At 39.5% G+C, this 20,032-nt stretch overlaps 2 protein-coding genes across 4 annotated transcripts in view; one reads left to right on the top strand and one right to left on the bottom strand.

Moving 5' to 3' along the window:
* Positions 1–146: 146 nt before the first annotated feature.
* si:ch1073-145m9.1 (uncharacterized) lies at positions 147–2,403 on the bottom strand. Of its 2 annotated transcripts, XM_056757009.1 has the most exons (7): positions 2,011–2,403; positions 1,822–1,926; positions 1,567–1,662; positions 872–984; positions 663–786; positions 408–580; positions 147–316 (listed from the first exon to the last, which is right to left on the bottom strand). In XM_056757009.1, exons 2-7 carry the CDS (start codon positions 1,859–1,861, stop codon positions 251–253), a joined length of 612 nt encoding a protein of 203 aa, XP_056612987.1. In that variant the 5' UTR covers positions 1,862–1,926; positions 2,011–2,403; the 3' UTR covers positions 147–250. The 2 variants fall into 2 exon arrangements, with proteins under 2 accessions (XP_056612987.1, XP_056612988.1); XM_056757010.1 differs by lacking the exon at positions 2,011–2,403 and having other exon boundaries at positions 1,822–1,994.
* A 184-nt stretch (positions 2,404–2,587) lies between these two features.
* usp32 (ubiquitin specific peptidase 32) overlaps positions 2,588–20,032 on the top strand; it is a 39,726-nt gene continuing 22,281 nt past the window's right edge. For both annotated transcript variants that reach the window (XM_056756729.1, XM_056756728.1), the window contains exons 1-5: positions 2,588–2,793; positions 9,211–9,338; positions 13,087–13,192; positions 13,654–13,772; positions 17,001–17,160. In XM_056756729.1, the coding sequence (XP_056612707.1) occupies positions 2,736–2,793; positions 9,211–9,338; positions 13,087–13,192; positions 13,654–13,772; positions 17,001–17,160 (571 nt within the window). In that variant the 5' untranslated portion in view covers positions 2,588–2,735. The remainder of the gene's footprint in view (positions 2,794–9,210; positions 9,339–13,086; positions 13,193–13,653; positions 13,773–17,000; positions 17,161–20,032) is intronic.

The raw sequence follows: 20,032 nt of genomic DNA, 5'->3' as shown, positions 1-20,032 counted from the left end.
ACAACAGTTTTAAACGATAAATAAATAATTTCATATATATGTAGTATAAAACCAACATCAAATGCAATGTAAAAATGACATTATAATGTGAAAGCATGAGAAAGCCACTTTCAACATGCTCAATAACTGAGATAAAACATTGCAGGTGCTTATTAGAGCAGTAGCCTCATACAAGACATTCCCCTTTACTTGTTTTCAAGTTAATCACCCTAAACGCAAACAATATCCAAACTAACACTTTCCAGTCGTCTTAGTCCTTCTTTTCCTCCTCTTCATTCAACACTAACAATTTCACATGGGTAAAGATGCACCACATCTGCAAAACACACATGAATGGTACAGTTTTAATGGCATCACTGTCTGACCCAAAACAACAGTAATAATGCTGCGTAAAAGATGCTCCTGACCTCAACTGCTAAACCCAGCACACGTCCAGCTGCCAGCACCAGAATCCCAAGAATCTGCAGGCTGTGTGGGACACGGAGAGCCTGGGACAGCATATCATACTGGTAGCAGTACAGCCACACGGGCAAAACATGGATACCTGCTATTGTCAAAATACCCAGTGGAGTCTTGAAGCCTAGGTAATAAAGGATTCACATTGATGTCAAAGTATTTATTCTGAAACAAAAATTGGAAAAGGAAAATGTATCTCAGCGTACCCTTTGCCATCACTGCTTGAACCCAGGCCGGGCTCTGTGTGAAAGAATTCTTCCATTGGGCACCTTGAGCACTGTGGTTGCACACAAACGCACACCACTCTACTGAAGACACCAACCAGCCCCACTTTACACGTACAGAACACAGTGTTAATCTGATGCTGGCTCATATATGTCTGGAAGAGAGAAATGTGAAGGAGTGCTAAACTTACATCATAAATTATATTCCAGAGCATTCCACGTCCCATGTTGTCAATGACCACATCCAGCCAAGCTCCAAACCTGGAGGTCTGATGCAGCCGACGTGCCACCCAGCCATCTAGTCCTAACTCAAAGATAAACGAAAAATATAAATTTACGTTGGTGCTGTTCATTAGGATATTTCTCATCTCAAGATGGAAATAAATTCTCTTTTAATGTTAATTAATATTAATGTTTTAATATTACTAAATTCAGACTTGAATTTCAGGTTTGAGGGAAATATCATAAATCCGAGATGTCTGGAATGCTGTGCAAAATAGGAAGGCTACACTACAAGACACCTGTGATTTAGGATATGACCCACCCCAGCCCAGAAATAATTGCTGGAACGACTTTTCTTAGATGTTATTAAATGCTTATCATGTTACTAAATCGTTAGTGACATTAATGTTTTAACCTAGACTTATTTCCAGAATTTAGAAATCTCACAAAATCCGACATCTATAGAAAGCATAATCTATAGACAGTATATACTGTAATGCATGTTAACATAACAGTATACATGGCATGTTACTAAAACATATAAATGACATGTTATCAGAATGTTTGTTCTCTGGAAATTATTGAACTGATGACCATTGCATTGTTACCACAATATAATATAATATAATACTAAAATCTCCCCAGCTTTCATGCAAATACCCACCATCTAATATTATTGATACCACATACAAAGGTACAAATCTCGCTGGGTCATCGTACACAATCCAGGCAGTCAGTACAAGCAGAATCCGAATGTACCCTATGAAATAATGAAATGAAAACAAAAAGCAAATCCATTGTAAATTCACTGATGAAATGTTACATCAGACATGTATTATGTATACTGTGAAACATTTATAGGCTGCTGTGAAGCATTTTGGATAGAACAAACGCTGGTGTAATTATTAACCTGACTCACCAATAACATTTGGCACATATAGACAGACTTCAATTCCCATTGCACATATGAAGCACCCGCGTGTCTTTAAAACCCTGCGTTTCTCCTCTCCGATTTCTTATTCATCTGTACGCGCACATATGATAACATGTAATCTACTGCAACTGAACCTAATAAATCATGATCAATGATCAAACAAATTTATCTTACCGCAAAATGGGATTTTATATTATGTCCATTTATGCCACTGCATATACAGTAAACACGGACGTCTCTTCCGGCTTTATCACGTCCATTGCATGAGACACCAGAGGCCACACGATGGCGCCAAATAATAAGCGTTTAAAACATTTTAATAGGTTTCAGTCGAAATGATGAATATCAGCCCCAATGGTCCTCTTGCTTAATTTGCTACTCACGACTCTCAAGAGTTTAGATCACACAGGCCAACAATTTGACACAATTTTGTCTCTGTAAATTTGAGATTGAGCAGTTTAAATATGAAACCATAAACCCACTCGTTATGCTCTTTGTTTGTCTGGACACATATTTTTTAACGACTGTCTTTTAAAAAATCGCATTTAAACTTTCTATATTATTCACGTCACATTTACACTAGTGTTGAAGATCAAGTCCAGAAATTACATTTGACAGCTGCATGACAGCACTACGCCAGCCAGGCAATCGGCGTCAGTGCTGCGTTTCTTGCGTTAAACTGACGCGCATACGCCCCCTGCGCTCTCATTGGACTGAAGTCACGTGACTACGTATGGAGGCGTCGGCGCTGAGACGCGTCGCCCGTCGATAACGCAAAACTCCACCGCTTGACTCGAAACGAACAGCATACCAAAAAATACACAACAAACAACGGGAAACAAGGCAACAGGCACCGGGCACTCTCCACATTTCTGCCATTGCCATGAAATGAGGGCACCATGGGCGCCAAGGAGTCACGGATAGGCTTCCTTTCGTATGACGAGGCCGTTAAAAGAGGTAAGAGGTTTGAGATTTGGCGATTAACGGCGGTCGCTCAGTTACGCGGCTGTGCTAAGCTAGCGTTAGCGTTAGCCAGCTAGTCAAGCCCACATATTACACCTGTGAGCTAGCAAAACCCAACCTGTCATCCCACAGAACTGTCAAGTGTCCGTCCGTTCAACTAGTGTAAGCGGTACTAAAGGTCTTGGGGGTAAAGGTGGGGCTGATTGAACTCGTCTTTGTGTTATTGATGTACGTTAATGTTGTTGTCAGGGGCAATTTCCCAAAGTACTCTACTCTACCGATTTGGGAACATCACAGTATCGAGCCCTCGTGACTATAATGTATCAAAATAGGGACAGTTAACGTTAGCTAGGTTTTAATGTCTAAAGAGCAGCAGACTGAATGTGTAACTAATCTGGGTGGTGCAGCAGCGCACTAGCCATTCTGATAAACAGATTCCACTAATCTGTCAACATTTCTCAACACCCTCTTGTTATTTATGTCCCATCCATAGATTGCAGTTTATCAGCTCCCAAGTAAACGAAAGTGCTTTACCCGACAAAACCAAGTCTTCGTGTAATCTAGTACAGACCAGTGTATTTCCCACTCCTTTGTATTGCGATATAACGATTGCTGTGCACGATTTTGCGTTTTCAGATTATGAGAATGTGCTATCGGAATAATCAAGTAATTAAACACTCGTTCTTGTGATAGTTGACATCTGTTGATAGGGGACCATTGACATGTCAAGTTTACGACAGTTCCTGTCAGCTGCCTTTATCTGTCAATGCGCTTCCTTTTACACGAAATTTGCTTTCGTTTGCACGTTATGGCATTGTGTAAATTCGTCACTGATGTGGTGTAAACATTTTAAATGACACTGGCTTTGACCGACCTATGGTTTCTGTGAAAATTGTGTAAGAGTGTGATGTATTTCGAGTGTTGTGATGTTGGTATTTTGGTTGGATGCATTTGAAACACATATCAGTTAAACAATAAACTATGAAACCTTTTGTCACATCACCCATAGGTGTAACTCTTCCTGACCACAATTTGGTTTCATTGCGTTTGGTTTCAGCGACTTGTGAAAGTAAAATCTGGATGGTAGTGTGGTCTGAATGGTAGCAAGCGCAGACTGACCGACCATAATGCTGGTTTGTTTATGTGTGCCATGATCCGGGTGGTGTTTAGAGGTGGCTGAGAGCAGTTACAGGCCTGGCACCTGATAAATAGTTGTTCTTCTTTTTCCACGTTGATGAATAAGCAGAATTTATTTGTTGCTTTGCGTCATCGTTATTTGCATTTTTTGTTTCTTTTACCAGGAAACCACAGGCCAACATTTTCATACTGGCCCAAGCTATAACAGATATGAAAATGTAAATGATTTTTGTGCTGTCACAAGCTAATGAGGCTGTGAATCACCTGAGGTTGTGAACTTGTTCTTTTGCTCTTCACAACAGCTGTTTGTCTAAGCGTGTGGGCACATGCATCCACATGCGTGAGTGTGTGTGTAGGTGGGCATAGGGGGATAGCTGGCCATGAGCCGTTAGAAGAGGTAGAATTACCCTCATTTTTCCAGCACATTTACTGCAGCTTTTTGTGCCATACTGCACAGTAGCCGGTGTTGCTTACATCACATCATCACAACATAGTGTTAAGAAGGAATGGCAAACATGTCAGTGTTTCATTGCCTGTTGTGTGAACTTAATATCGTGTGGCTGTTTCGATACCAGCTGTGTCATTCCTGAAAAGGTGTGATCACGGCCATAAATCAAATACACCTGTATGTGGTTACACTCCAGTGTCATCCTTAGAGGTTAATTTCTTCCAACACTGAACATAAAATACTGTTCTGTATTCTGAAGGATCTTCTAGTGTCTCAGCCTGTTATCCATCGCCTGCTGACAGTGCCGTCTCCCAGCCGGTGAATCTCGAACACCCCTGTCAGTTTGACTGAGGGAGGGTCCTCTGAGATTACAGGCCATCGGATCCAGCCGAGATAATTAAGTCTCATCTTCAGGAATTCATGTTTATTTATGCCGCTTACCTGTACGGGTCAGAGTCATGTTGTTTGCTCTCAGGCTGTCTTTAGAGAAGTCTGTCTAGAATGAAAGGTTGCCTCCACCTACAGACCCACATTGGAGGAACTACTGGGAACTTAAAGTAGGTCATGTTTCTAGGTAGTCGCAGTGAAATTAGTTTTATGGTGTAATGCAGTGTATCCCAGTCAGCGTTATGGGTCTAGCTCTCTTTCTCATCTAAGGGGATGTGCTCTGACTGGATGCAAAGGGAAAACCAAAGATACTGTGGATGCTGTAGCTGTTCCCATGCCATTTTACAGAGTAGTTCTGTCACTAAACAATCAACATTGTTCCTGTTTTTATTACAATAATTTGAACAACACTGAATCTGTTACCCCCATTGCATTTTGGCTTGTGTATTTATGATTGTTTTTATTGGATACTTTTTTGTAGAAGGGTTTAAGATAAACTAATGCAATCAGGTGGATATGTCATTGAAGAACAGACTCACAGAATTTGGTTTACTACTCCCCTCACGGTCATAGCAATTTTTAATCAACATGTGAAGGATGAGGAGGCCTGCTTGCTTACTATGAAGGATATTTCAGTCTGGAACAGTGATTTCATGTCCTTTTAGTTGTTTTTTGGCCACATTTTTTTTTCAGATTTAAGGTGTTAATGAAGAAATTTGTTGTTTTTTTATCTCTGATCAACAGTAAAATGATTCTGGAAATGTAGTTTACTGATTCAGTAAAGGAATCTGTTCACTGATTCACTGTTCATCTATTTGATGCATGTTTTAATCTCGCTTTCACTTTTTTCAATGTCCTGCGGGAAACCATCTTACGATTTGCAGATATCGCTTTTAGCACCGTTGAAAACACCAGTTTGAGAATTGCAAATTTTAGTTAATTGTCCAGTAATGACTTGAGAACTGTTTTGGAGTTCTGCAAATGCACAGAGTGCACAGAAAATGTCTGCAGTCTTATGCTGCCATTAAATCATTGTCATCGTCTTTACTGTGGAGCATCTGGTGCCATAATTGTGTTTATGAATTTGCAATGTTGTCATCGTCTTTTATGTTCATCTCCTACATGACATTAAACAGAATAATCACACTCCCTCTAGGTGTATTATTTAAAAGCTAATGTTATCATTATGGATATATATTATCTCTACCATCTATCAACTTTAAAAAACTTCTCAGATGCAGTGGTCTCCTCCAGTCTTGTACCTGTCTGTATCACCATGAAGAGAGAGGGACATCACTGACTAGCATGGATGGGCATTTTTCAACAATTTCATATGAGCTCAAATATTCGAATATGAAATTATACTAATTAACAAAGACGTCTTTCTTACTGAGGAAGTAAGAAACTCATCATCTGAGGAAGATATTTCCTGCTGATCAGCAGCTCCGCATATAAATATTGTTTTCTTTGTCGTTCACGGTCAGTGTCTGTCTTATTTAGCTTTGCATTGCATTTGCATCAATAAATAAGATAGGCCTGTTTATTTCAACTAAGGTAAGGAATCGCAGCGCTTTTTTAAAATAAAAAAAGCATCCGTGCAAATTATGTAAAGTATGTAAAGGCCAAATTCATAAACAGTGAAATGTAAATTTTCATGTTATTGAAATTAGCATTACTTAATATATTTTTAACGAACGAATATGAATTTACTAAGAACAACCGCTCCAAACAAGTTATGGTTATAAATTAATTATTATTAATCATTTAATATTACGTTGGTATTTTTATACCCAATGTAAGTAATGTTAACAAATTCTGTGGCTCGCACTTTTTGAAACATTTTAATATGGTGATGTGAGCTGAGCATAAAACGCAATCCGGGCATCCGGAGCGTTGTGTTAACTTAAAATATTTTAAAGAGCTTGGAATCTGAGTAAACAAAGATTTAGGAACACATACAAAGAATTCTTTATATTTTCTATATATTTCTGTATATTATAAAATCGATACAGATGAAGTGAAGAAGCGTTAAATATGACGTGACAAGGTCTTCTGTAGCAGTAACTTAACCTTGTGGTGACGCAGTTTTATCCTTATGAAAAATACGAATATTCGATTAGCATTTTTAATATTCGAATAGTTATTGTGGATCGAATATTTAAAACATTCGTGCACATCCCTATCACTGACCTCCTTCAGCCGACTGGCGTTTAGAGCGTGAACATCATTTGGGGATCAAGGGGTTTTCTCCTGCTTTGTAGAAAATCAAGAACCTTCCTTTAGTCATAAGGAATTTTTATGACCCTCATAGCTCTAAACAGCTTTCTCAGGCGATCTTTTATGGTCCACAGTGTTTCAGGTCTATGTATATCCACAGTCTGTTTCCTGTCTTCATATCTTAGCAGCACAAAATATCCCCTTTCTTCCTGGTATTATGAAGGCTGTGACTTAAATTGCATTTGTTTCTTTTATAAACTCTTTAGTTGGTGCTGTCAGATCAAGTCCACCAACTGGTGGTTTCTGTTTCTTATTTACATAAGAGACATAAGGTTAGGTTTCATTGTGTTTCATTGGAAACTGAAGCAAAGAGCACACATGTCAGGTGGCCAGTTCAAGACCAGAATTAAACCAAAACACATCACAATCATGATGATCATCATCAATCAGATTCAGAAATATAATCAACGTGTAGGGCTATTTTAGTTATGTATAGCAACTTGCATTTCACATTATTTAGCAAGTTATCACACATAGCTTTTTGCTTCAGTGTTCTCCATTTTCTATATAAAGATTCGTCAGCATCCTCCTGAGGCAGATTGTCATTCTATCACAAAAGAGAGCACTGTGCTCTCCTTATGAAGTGCTTTATTTGGCTCATTAAATGAGTATGAATCGTGATTGACCCTTTCATACATCTCTTTAAAAATGCTGTATTTTCCACATACCGTGCATGTTTGTATATCCACTTTGCCCCCACGTCTCTGAAACGCACAGATTTTTAACAAAGTTCATTGCTCTAATAGCGAGGTGTGCTACTGGCCAGCTATCTAGTGTGTAGTTATTGGTCGAATACTGCAAGCATGTGACAAAAATGTAACGCCTCTTACCATATTTGGAACAGCAGGTTCCAATGCAATTGTACTGACACAGTGACAGGCATGTCCACCTTACTTGCTTATACTCTACATATGCGCGGTCTTAGTCAAATCATACCACAAACTTATTTTCGGGGGTGTGGTTACACAAGGCGTTTCAGGCAGGTCTGGGTGAGCATTCGCTTTTGGATGCAATTTTACCTGTCTAATACATGCATGGGCAACACACCAAAGATACAGAACAACACATGTATTCGCGCCATATGACCCCTATAAGAGTTGTACTTGAGTTACGGCAAATGACTGCTGTCTGCTGATCCAGAACTCTTACACTGGTTCTGGGTCATTTGGCCGACCATATTGTAGACCCCTGCTGCACAGTGCTAGAATAAAAATCAAATAAAAATGATGGAAGATCTTTCTGTGCAAGCTAAGGATAAGTAGCAATTCTCTACATATTACCTTTACTCCTCACTATGCCATCATTGTGTGTTAAAATCATCCCTCACTTCATTCAATCTGTTTAGAGAAAAAGGAAACCAATTTTGAAATGCGGAAAAACACTAGCATCAGTGTATCAGAGCACACCAACTAAACAACATCTATGGATTACCAAGAACTGTTATGACACTATAGTGGCATATGTTGCATTCTTATGTTGCATTCTTTTATTGCAGCAAGTGTACTTTGTGCTGCATAATCTAAAGCATTGTAAAGTGCACTTGGATGCGTACAGTCCTGCAGTGACATAAAAGTCCATTCTGTTCCTTCAGAAAAGAAAGTCTGAAAATATTCCGTTTGCAGAGAGCTGCCTGTCTTTGTGGTATGATTGGGGTTCTCTGCTCTTGGCCCTGACCCTGTTATGGATGGGTCAGCTAGAACAGTGCCGTGGTTTATGAGCAGATCTGTGATGTATTGTGCTAGGCAGTACAAGGCTATGAGTGGAGGAAAGCTGCAGTGGCCTCACGTAAGTGTCTGGGTTAAATACGTTCTGCAGGGGCGCAGATGTTTAAAAAAAGATGTGTTTGTAATATATATGAAAGAGCATTGGATGTAGTCACTCTATACACTATTAAGCCAACATGCTCCAAGAAAGATGAGGGAAATGAAATGACATTGACTTTTTAAAAGGTTTGCCAATCAGAACTACCTTCTCCGGCCTAACAATGTTCACACCAAATACAAGATTTCTGTAAGAAAGTGGGACATAACGCAGCCATTTCTTTCTGGATTCACTTGATTTGTTGGATAAAATATTTTTTTTGATTCCTAAATGAATAAAAAGTTGTTTTATTGATATCCTGACTTGTATAGTAATTTGACCATTCTCTTCTTTGTTTACAGTCACGGATGTGGAGCTCAAACGTCTGCGAGATGCCTTCAAGAGGACCTGTGGCTTGTCTGTTTATATGACCCAGCAATGCTTCTACAGGGAAGTATTGGGCGACGGAGTTCCACCGAAGGTTGCAGAGGTGAGCCCAGGTTTAATCCACCATTAACATCATAAAACTCCCCCCCAGCATTCTGACAAATACACGTGTCCAGCCTCCCACTGGTGGTTTCAGAGCTGTTCGCTCATGTTTTAACATCTCTGTGTGGCTGGTTCCCAAATGTGAGTCATCGGACTGTTTCCCCGAAGGCTTTCATAAATGTTTTATACTATTCAGAAACATTTTTGTAATTTGTCTCTTGGCTAAAATAACACACTGTGGACAATTTATGGTCATTTTTAAACAATTTATTTGAAAGGTTATTTACTGTACCTTGAATATCCGGAATAGTTTGTATGTAATTAAATGTAAAATATATGTTTAAAGCTAAATAATGGGAAAATAAATGTTATAATATATTATAGCTTTGCCTTGGTGATAGAATCGACTCTACTCTGTTCAGTATATGATGTTGACATTTGACAGAACTATTTCCCTGTTTGAGTGTTTTTCTGTTTTGGTTTCCTGATGTTCTAAATAGCCAAAATCATGTGGTTTCCAAATGTAACTCAGAGAAGCACTAGCTGAATGGGCGGAGTTTTATGGTAACACTCGCTCGTCCACATTCTAGTTTCTGACATTTAAAGACTTCCCCTTGACCTGACTGATGAATTATCGTGGCCCTCTGCCTGCCTCCTGTATTTTTAGTCACTTTTCAGTTATCTTTTATCCTAGATCGCTGAGAGGTTTACTTTTTTTCTTCACTTGTTGTCATAGGAACTAATATTTGCAAGCCAACTTGACTAGCTGGGATTGTTTCCGCATGGCTCTTGTCCAGTTTTACCATTTTACATAGTGCCAAGTGATGTCAGCAACAGCCTACTGTATCGGTATCCTTGACCTTTAGTGTGGATTAAAAGAGGTCCTTTAAACTGATTTAGTAATTTAAGAAATATTGTTATGAACTTTCTGTCATGGCTCCAATCCAAAGCAAATCTTCGGATGAATGAAAAAATGCCATTCATCCACCACAACACAAAGCTGTGCAGGAAACGATAGAGAGGGGTCTATTTTTAGTGCTCTTTCTTACAGAGTTGTTATGAGAGTAATCCTGTGTGTTGCCAAAGAATATTGCGATGCTTTTATTCAGTAGATCTTCTGTACTGATTCATCTAGCATCTTTCTGAGCACTCCACACATTCATACCTCTATTAGTAATAACACTCAGCACAGATATTAGAGTTGAGATTTTCTTCCTAATTTCACATTGTCACCTCTCAAAATGTTGATTTCTTTTTTCGAAGATTCCTGGAATTGTGAGGTTTATTTTCAGTTTATCATTCACTTGACCCACACACACATAAGTATTAATACACTCGCGCTGCAAGTAGTGAGTGTGTGTAGTCTCGTAGGTGATTAATATACAGCCTCGGGCAAAAACTCGAGCAATGTCTATCATCGGTAGGAACCCCAAGCTGCTCATTTTATCAGCATGATAAGTAAATGATTTCCCCTGAACTCAACTCGCAGCCACCCAACACCTCGCACTGATCTTTAGCACCCTCCCTCATTAAATCCCTCGCAGCGTTGCATCCCCCATCTTTTCCTCCCACTTCCACAGCTGCACGTGTGTCACCTCCGGAATGCTCTGGTTGATTATTACCTCCACCTTTAGTCGCTCACTGTTTGCATTACATCCAAGGACAATGATTACATGATACAGAAGCATGTTAAATTAGATATTATAAAAGCAAATACAAGTCACTCTTAATGTTTGTTTTTATCCTATTATTCTGGCTCGCAACATGTGCTTCATTTATTTCTGTTTTCTTCTTTATTTTGTCATAAAGATCAAATATGCACACTGTTTCCATATATATGACAGGCTGTCACACACAGAGTATATAATACCACGCTTATCTTTACAGGTTGGAACTGACGTCTGTAAAAAAGTAATTTGGGCTATCAGGAATTAATGGTTGCACACATACCAGTTATACAGTGCAAGTACTTCAAATGCTAAAATTAATATATATTTTGGAATTTATAGCATTCATCTAAATGAGCCGTATGTTAACCTGGATGCTTTGTGCACTCATTGCAAGATAATGGTAAACTGTGCATTCCAGTCGAGTACTGACAGCTCCACCAGAGCTCTGACATGCCCTCTGGCCAAAACTGCAGCCGAATGTACTCAGATGACTCCACGCGGCTCTGTAGAAATGGATGACATTACAGTGGTCATTAACTAGAGCTTAACTTTTTTCAGTACAATATTGCAAGGTAGTGCTGAAACCAAACGGAACTCGCTAGCCGGTCAGCAACTGTTAACTTGTCTCATAGAGACATGAGGAACAAATTATGATTGGTCAAATTTTTCAACTGAGAGACCAGTGTTATATGCCACAACAGTCAAAATGACCTGCACTGTTTGCTACTAATATGTGAGGAATGAACCGTAAATAGTTCCATTGTCAGGCGATCAGCCCTGCTCCTGGAAGACCAGTGTCATGAGTTTAACTCTAGCTCTTGGCCAATCTGATGATTGCACCGCTATGTTTCATTCAGGTTAAAACTAAACACTGCAAAATATTCGCCCTCTAGAAGGACTGGACAGTCATGGCAAATGGACAGCCGAATAAATATTTTTAAAGAAACCATGCAAATATACTGATCCCCGTAAATGATTTCGGTTCATTGTCAAGTGTGGCAAAAGTTAATTTTGGACTCTGCTCAACAGTCAAACTTTATTCCTACAAGATTTATTGCACTCTCTGAACTCGCATGCTCACTGCAAATTGTGCAAAACCTCCACCAGCTCCTTAAAAATCATCAAGAACAAGACTGGCACCACATTGCAGTGTCAATGTGTGGAGAACCCAGACACACACCACACAGGAGCCCTACTCAGGGACCTTACTTACAACCGCAGACCTCAGAGTTCTGAATAGCAGGAACATGACAGTGTTCCTCTTGTCCTTTTTCTTGTAAATGTTTGTTTTGTACACCGCAGAATGCTAGACTGTGAAGCAGGCGCCTGGGGTGTGAAGATTTTACTTAGCCTGTATGTATTGTTATGGGTAAAGACATGGTGTCACACCAAACATAAAAGTGAATTATGTCAATTCCCAATTCACTGTGGATCAAAAGCAGAAAGATAGAAGTGTTTTGCTGGTGGACCTTCTGCCGGGACAGTTTTTGAGAGATTTTTACACAAAACGTGTTGCAGAATTGTGAACTGTGTTGCAGTAGATGGGTAGAGAGAGAAATAAATGTTTCCTCTCTATTAAACCCAAAGCTGTCAGCAGATTTAGGAGAGATATGTATCCAGGGAGCATTGCCATTAATAGTCTGATGTTTCTCTGAGGAGAGCAAAGGACGTAAGATACCAGACTGTCTTCCTTAAGCACCGAACACCAGTAGATTTAACATACTGCTGGGAAATAATGACTTGAAACTTCGGTGAAATTTAAATTAGATATGTTTTCTTTAAAGTTTGTATAACTTGCAAAAGACTAGGATTTTTACTTGAATTGTGATGTTTTTTTTTTAATCATTTTATTAAAATTAATCATTTATTATGCAATATAATGCAAGTTGTGAATACGAGCAAGGTGTTGTGATTTCCTACAAGCCCAGATTCCCTGAAATCCTTATTGGTTGTTAACCTATAACAACATGTTTTGTCCAAGACAATGCCATCAAAAGAACTCAAAACCAGCCATTGATATGCATTTAGAGTTGGATCAGATTTAATGAGCACTATTCTTTTCTCTCATATCTGTGGTAGGTGATCTACAACTCCTTCGGTGGCACATCTAAAGGGCTGCACTTCAACTACCTGATCGTTGGGCTGGTTCTATTAACAAGAGGACGGGATGAAGAGAAAGCCAAATGTAGGTGTGCCGAGGGTCTTTGACCACAGAACACGGTCTGTTCCTGAACCAGCTGCCCACTCAGTCTTTTATACTGCATCCATTTACCATACACACTTCAGTCTACCTCTGTTCCGAGGGTTAAGCATTAGATCTGCACACGTTTGTTTATACACGTCATGGTCCGATAATAATTCCATAACAAACTGCAGTATAAACAAACAGGCTCACCTCGGGCTCAGCATATTTGATCATCTTATGCAATTTTGTGCTGTTTTCCTGAGATCGAACTCCAACTCCTTCCTGCATACACACCCTTTTCAAGTAACCTCAGGTATCCAATTTGGATAATCCCAATGGATGTACCTTTTGTTCTAAAGTGTCACACTGATTGATGCGAAGACACATTGCCTGCTCGACTCTGATAAGCAGCGTGAATGGGTGTATGTGTGGAATAACCGGCCTGTCCTCTGCATCCATAGATATCTTCAGCTTGTTTGCCAGTGATTCGGGCACCTACGTGGTCCGGGAGGATGTGGAGAACATGCTCCGTTCAGTGGACGGGGAAGTCCCTCCCTCTCTTAAAAAGTGCTTCACTGAGGTCAGTACGAGACAGTACCACAGTCTTACCTGCCTGTTTATAATGGCCTGCTAAGAGATGACTCGTCATGGTTATTGTCAGGACACAGAAAGGAAGTTCATCACCTTTTGAGTTGATAACCAAGAGGGTTATACAGTATACAACATTTTTAGAAGTCTCACATGTCAGCAATTTACATACGGCTTCAATCATGATTTTTTAGCAAGAGGTAACGTTAGAGTAGGAAAAACAGTTTTTGTTGCTAGTACTAGCCTCACTTTTGTATTTGCATGCTGATAAAAGGATTACAGGTTTTTTTTATGTAATCTTTGTCAGGCTTTTTAACACTTCCTTCAATATCTTTACCATTTAGCTAAGTGTTTCCTCTATATAACAGCCCAACTCTAAAAATACATTTAAAATGTGACAGAGCAAAGGTTGCAGTCAACTCACTTAAAGGGACAGTTCACCCAAAAATAAAGATTCTGTCATCGTTACTCACCTTCAAGTTGTTTCAAATCTGTATAAATGTTTTTGTTCTGATGAACACAGAGAAAGATATTTGAATGAATGTTTATTACCAAACAGTTCTTGGACCCCATTGACTACCATAGTAGTAAAAACGACCTTTTCTTTTTGTTCTGTTGACACAAATGAAGATATTTTGAAGATTGTAGGAAAGCAAACAGTGCTGGGTCATTTTTGAATACCAGTGTTATTTTTCCTACTATGGTAGTCAATTGGATCCAAGTGTTCGGTTACAAGCATTTGTCCAAATATCTTTCTCTGTGTTCAACCAAACAAAGTGGTTGTTCTGCTGCAACTTGGAGAATTCCATCAACAGTCGTGATAACAAGGGGTCAGAATGAATTTTAAAAGAATATTTTGCCAACACGTTTCGGCACACAGCCCTTCATCAGGGCTAAAAACTTACAGGTGTGAATAAATTCCTTTAAATACAAACAGAGGCCGTTTCTCAATTCCAAGAACGCTAAGAACGGACTTGTGTTCACGTGGAGACCGGTCTTATGAGACAGCCTCGGAAGAACGAACTTTGATTGACGTCCCGCAGTGACTTCTGGGACTTCAAGCGGATTCCGTACGCGTGCTAGTCTGCATTCGAGGCCTCCTTGATATCGAGAACACATCTGGGTACTTTCATGCGTTCTCTGTTCTTGTGTTCTATTGGAACCAGACTTTTATTGATGACGTAGAGCGAGAACACAAGGACACAAGACCGCTGAAAAGGGATTCTTCCCCCAAAAATGAAAATTCTGTCATTTACTCACCTTCGAGTTGTTTCAAATCTGTATACATTACTTTGTTCTGATGAACACAAAGAAAACAGCAAACATTTCTGGGGCTTTTTGACTAAAATTTCATTTTTTCCTACTATTGGAGTCAATGCGGGGCAAAATCTGTCTGGTTATCCACGTTTTTCTTGACATCTACATGGAGGGCACCATTACCACGAGTGACTTTCTGTTTGATGCTCCGCACTTCCATTTTGTATTTGTTGCTATGCCAAAGGACATTTCTGTTAATGGATAAAAGTAAAAGTTTCTCGAAGAATTTTGCGGTAAAAGGCTGTCACAACAGCCACAGAAAGCTCTGAAAACCTTACGAACGAGTGTTACCACATGACGCAACAAGAGTATTAAGTAAATGACATTTAAAGACAGCGCTGTCTTAGCTCTGACTACTGCGTTAAACACCTCTCAAAAACATATTGTTTACTTTATTTTCTTCATTGTTATTGCCTAGAACATCACTATTAACACATGAAGCATATATCCAGGGTTAAGTGACATTATAATAATTTATTATAATATCAAATGAAGTTTATTATTACAGTTGCACTGTATTCAAAACATACGCATTAACATTGGATGATGCTGGAAATACACACTATTTAAACAAATTTTGTATGTAACGTATGTATTTAAGTGTATATTTGGCCACGTCAGCTCTATAAATAAAGGCACTTTTATCAACACAGCAGCTGTATCGCTACATGACATACCAGAACTAGTCACACTTGAGCATCCAGATCCCACCAATACTGTGTTATTTAATAAAAGATCCAACGCGATTTGATCAGGTTTATTTATATCTGGTGTTGGTATCAATATCTTCCCGTTAGATTATGAATCTTCTGTTAAGAACACAACAACCTCTGCTTTAGAAATGTGAACTGTTGATGGTCATGGCCAAGATTTCGTCCAATGTTAACGCTGCATTGCATGTTTTCGTATATTTAAAACTTTCGGCCGTCTAAATACATGAGACGATAGATAAATCAAATGTGCCTGCTGGCTGGAGTTTAATGTGATCATCCCAGTAGACGTCGCTGTCCGACTTCTATTGTAAGAAACAAAGTTGTTTTTTACGGTCTAGGTTAAAAACTCAAACCCGTGCGGCCCCTGTGAAATAATTTAGACATTGCTCTTTGACGTTATAATAATTTTATATAATTTAAAACAGCATAATGTCAGTTTAAAAGCTTTCAAACTAACTTGGCCTTACTTACTTAATGCCTTACTAATGGGATCAAGCTGCGAACCTGAAATCTTAAGCATCAGCCCTACGCGTATACAAAAGGCATAATGGGTAATTTTGCGTATTGCGAAAAACGTGGATAAGCATTCTTCCCAATGTCTTTCTCTGTGTTCATCAGGACAAAGAAATTATTAAAGATTTGGAACAATTCTAAGGTGAGTAAGTAATGACAGAATTTTCAATTTTGGGTGAAGTATCCTCTGAAGAACGCAATTGAGAAACAAGCAGAAGCAAAATTCAAACGTGTGAACAGCCAATCAAATAGTTCAAATTAATAAACAACCAATGGAAAAATGGATGATGTCATATACAAATCACAAACTAATCAAACAGTAATTCATTAAAGAATATAATTTTTGGGTGAACTATCCTTTTACCATTGCCTTGACATATAGTCCCTCCTATTTCCCCATTTGCTCTCTCATCTCACCCCTCTTTCTAGAAGAGAACTAGGGGAGAAATTCCCCTAGTTCAGCACTTGTGTTGGTTATCCTTTTGCTGCGGCTCTTAAGACTTTCTGCTTATCTCTGTCCCCAACCAACTTACCAAATATATCTGCGCACAGCAGACTTTAGATTTACATTAAATAATGACTATCCATTTATTCAGTGAACAGAGGAAGCATATAACAGGTCACAGGTTCATCAGAACGCTTTATTTATAGTAAATTTACTGTGTATTTCTGTGCAGGGAGAGAAGGTGAATTATGAGAAGTTTAAAATCTGGCTGCTGCTGAATAAAGAGGCTTTCACATTCTCCCGCTGGCTGCTGTCAGGTGGCGTGTGTGTCACCTTGACTGACGACAGTGACACACCCACTTTCTACCAAACCCTGGCAGGTGTTACTCACTGTAAGTGTCATTGCTCTTCATGTGCGTTCTGAGAGCCCTCTCTCAGTAAACTTTAAATTCACCATGTACACACACCCAGTATGCTCTTTGTCTCTCTCTGTTCTATAAATGTGTTCTTCATTATTCCCCGATACTCAATTCTATCTTAAAACTACATTAATACACTATGAACACTCTAAATAATTCACTTGTATACTCTTTGAGCTGTTTGTTTGCAGCAATGTCTAATGTATGTTAGTTTAGAAAGGTGTGTTTTTGAAAGCTCTGTTAGACTGAATTGAACATTGAGTTGGCATTAACACACCATTTTCCATTTACACGCAATTGTATTTTGTACATTTACACTCTTTGTAAAACTACAAAAACACAAATTTCTGAAAACTTTGACATCATGCATATGTGTTGACGGTTTCATCGGATGCACGCCCCTGGTCCAAAGTTAAAGGGATACATTACTAACTAATCAAATTTCCCCATGCTTTACTCGCCCTCAAGACATCCTAACTGAATATGGTTTTCTTCTTGAAGAATAATCCAGTCGGAGTTATAATACCACATATCATTTTACTTCCAAGCGGTAGATCAGGAGTGAATGGGTGTTGACTTTTTGAAGCTCCAAAAAGTGCATCCATCGATCAAAGAACTGCTCGACACGGCTCCGTGGTCTTAACAAAGGTCTTCTGAACTATCTGAGTAGACGCTATCCTATTGGAAGAAAACAAAAAATGTTCATTGTCACCGAACTTACACAACGCCTACGTCATCTGCCGGAAAAACAAGCCTCTGGTTCACACGCATTTGAGAGATGACAGAAGTTAATAGCGCTGTCAATATGAATATTTCTCTTAAAGGGTCATGAAACCCCCTTTTCAGCTACAGTCTACCTAGCTGACATTTTGAAAAATGCTATTAAAATGGGTGTGACCGCTGTGAGAAGAAGAGTGGGTGAGTGGGCTGGGCTCAAGAGAGGGCATTTCAGTGATCCTTACCATTTCAGCACTTCAAACCAGCGATCGGTCCGACATGTGAGTCAGGAGCTCCAACAAGGTGCCTAGCATTTGTCGCACGTTTGCCGACCGTTTGTTTTCCATCGCAATATTGCTGGTCGGGGAACCCTCTTTGTGAGTGTCGGAAGACCCCTCCGTCTGTTTGAGTTCCGAACGTGACACATTGAGCTACTGTATACTGGTCCATATGAGCTCCGGCCCACCGAGAGCTCCATATGGCCATCCGTGCCTGTTTCTGTGGACCACAATTTTGACAACTGTCATGTATTTATCACTTTCAGTGGAGAAGGCCTTCCCCCACATATATACTGCATATAGTGTATTTCACATAAAGATAAACTTTAACAGTATCTCACAGAAGTGAGTACATCATTCACATTTTTGTAAATATTTTACTATATCTTTTCATGTGACAACTCTGAAGAAATGAAACTTTGCTACAATGTCAAGTAATGAGATTACAGCTTGTATAACAGTGTACATTTCAAAATTACTAAACACATAGCCATTAATGTCTAAACCGCTGGCAACAAAAGTGAGTACACTACTATGATTTCCCTCCGTGAGGCCATGTGATTCGTTAGTGTTACATGGTCTCTGGTGTGAACGGGGAGCAGGTGTGTTAAATTCGGTGTTATAGTTCTCACTCTCTCATAATGGTCACTGGAAGTTCTCTGAGGATCTGAAAAAAATAATTGTTGCTCTACATAAAGATGGCCTAGGCTATAAGATTGCCAAGACTTGATTACTGGAACCATGTCATGTGGTCTGATGAGACCAAGATAAACTTATTTGGTTCAGATGGTGTCAAGCGTGTGTGGCGGCAACCAGGTGAGGACTACAAAGACAAGTGTGTCTTGCCTACAGTTCAGCATGGTGGTGGGAGTGTCATGGTCTGGGGCTGCATTAGTGCTTCCGTCACTGGGGAGCTACAGTTCATCGAGGGAACCATGAATGCCAACATGTACTGTGACATACTGAAGCAGAGCATGATCCCCTCCCTTCGGAGACTGGGCCGCAGGGCAGTATTCAAACATGATAACGACCCCAAAAGTAGCTGAGGGTAAAGGTGATGGAATGGCCAAGCATGTCTCCAGACCTACATACCCTATTGAGCATCTGTGGGGCATCCACAAACGGAAGGTGAAGGAGCGCAAGGTCTCTTACATCCACCAGCTCCGGGATGTCGTCATGGAGGAGTGAAAGAGGACTCCTCTGCAACCTGTGAAGCTCTAGTGAAGCTTTAGACATTAATGGCTGTGTTGAGTTTTACACTATTATACAAGCTGTACACTCACTTCTATACATTGTAGCAAAGTGTAATTTCTTCAGTGTTGTCACATGAACAGATATAATCAAATATTTACAAAAATGTGAGGGATGTACTCACTTCTGTGTGATTCTTTATTTATAATTATTGGAATGTGTATTTTTCTAACTCCTAAGTGTTCTACTTTTTCTTCATTTATCCACCAGCTTATTATCATGTGACATGAATGCCTCTCTCTTAAGGGTCAGATAGAAACACACCAGGCGTTGTCAGGAATAATTTGGAGTAGGGCTGGAACTAACGGTTATTATATCCCCCCCCCCCCCCCCCCCCCGAGTAATCGGATAAAAAGTTTTATTAGATCTTTTGCTTATAATGACTAAATCAGAGATGGGAAAAGTATACACAACTGAACTCATTTTCCTTCTCCCCAAATGTTGTGGATGTCTCACTAACTAACACACCAAGGCTAAGTTGATTCGGGTAGGTCATATTAGAAGCAGCCGACAACAGTCCCTGGGAGGGAGGGAGGGGCGGTTGGCCAAAGAAATCTTTTCTTTGTGGCATGAAAAGTGAGATATTTGTCATTGAAATG

The sequence above is a fragment of the Triplophysa dalaica genome, chromosome 9 (genome assembly GCF_015846415.1).
Source record: "Triplophysa dalaica isolate WHDGS20190420 chromosome 9, ASM1584641v1, whole genome shotgun sequence".
Classification (NCBI taxonomy): domain Eukaryota; kingdom Metazoa; phylum Chordata; class Actinopteri; order Cypriniformes; family Nemacheilidae; genus Triplophysa; species Triplophysa dalaica.
Note: the sequence above shows the minus strand (reverse complement) of the source record. Positions and strands in the feature narration are given on the sequence as shown.

Bases quoted from the DNA above. Each gene is read 5' to 3' on its own strand.
- si:ch1073-145m9.1 (XM_056757009.1), bottom strand. From the start codon at position 1,861: ATGGGAATTGAAGTCTGTCTATATGTGCCAAATGTTATTG. The intron at 787-871 runs GTAAGTTTAGCA...GTACGTGTAAAG, and splicing joins TCTGGAATATAATTTATGAT to TGGGGCTGGTTGGTGTCTTC. The intron at 317-407 runs GTCAGGAGCATC...TGTGTTTTGCAG, and splicing joins TGCTGGGTTTAGCAGTTGAG to ATGTGGTGCATCTTTACCCA.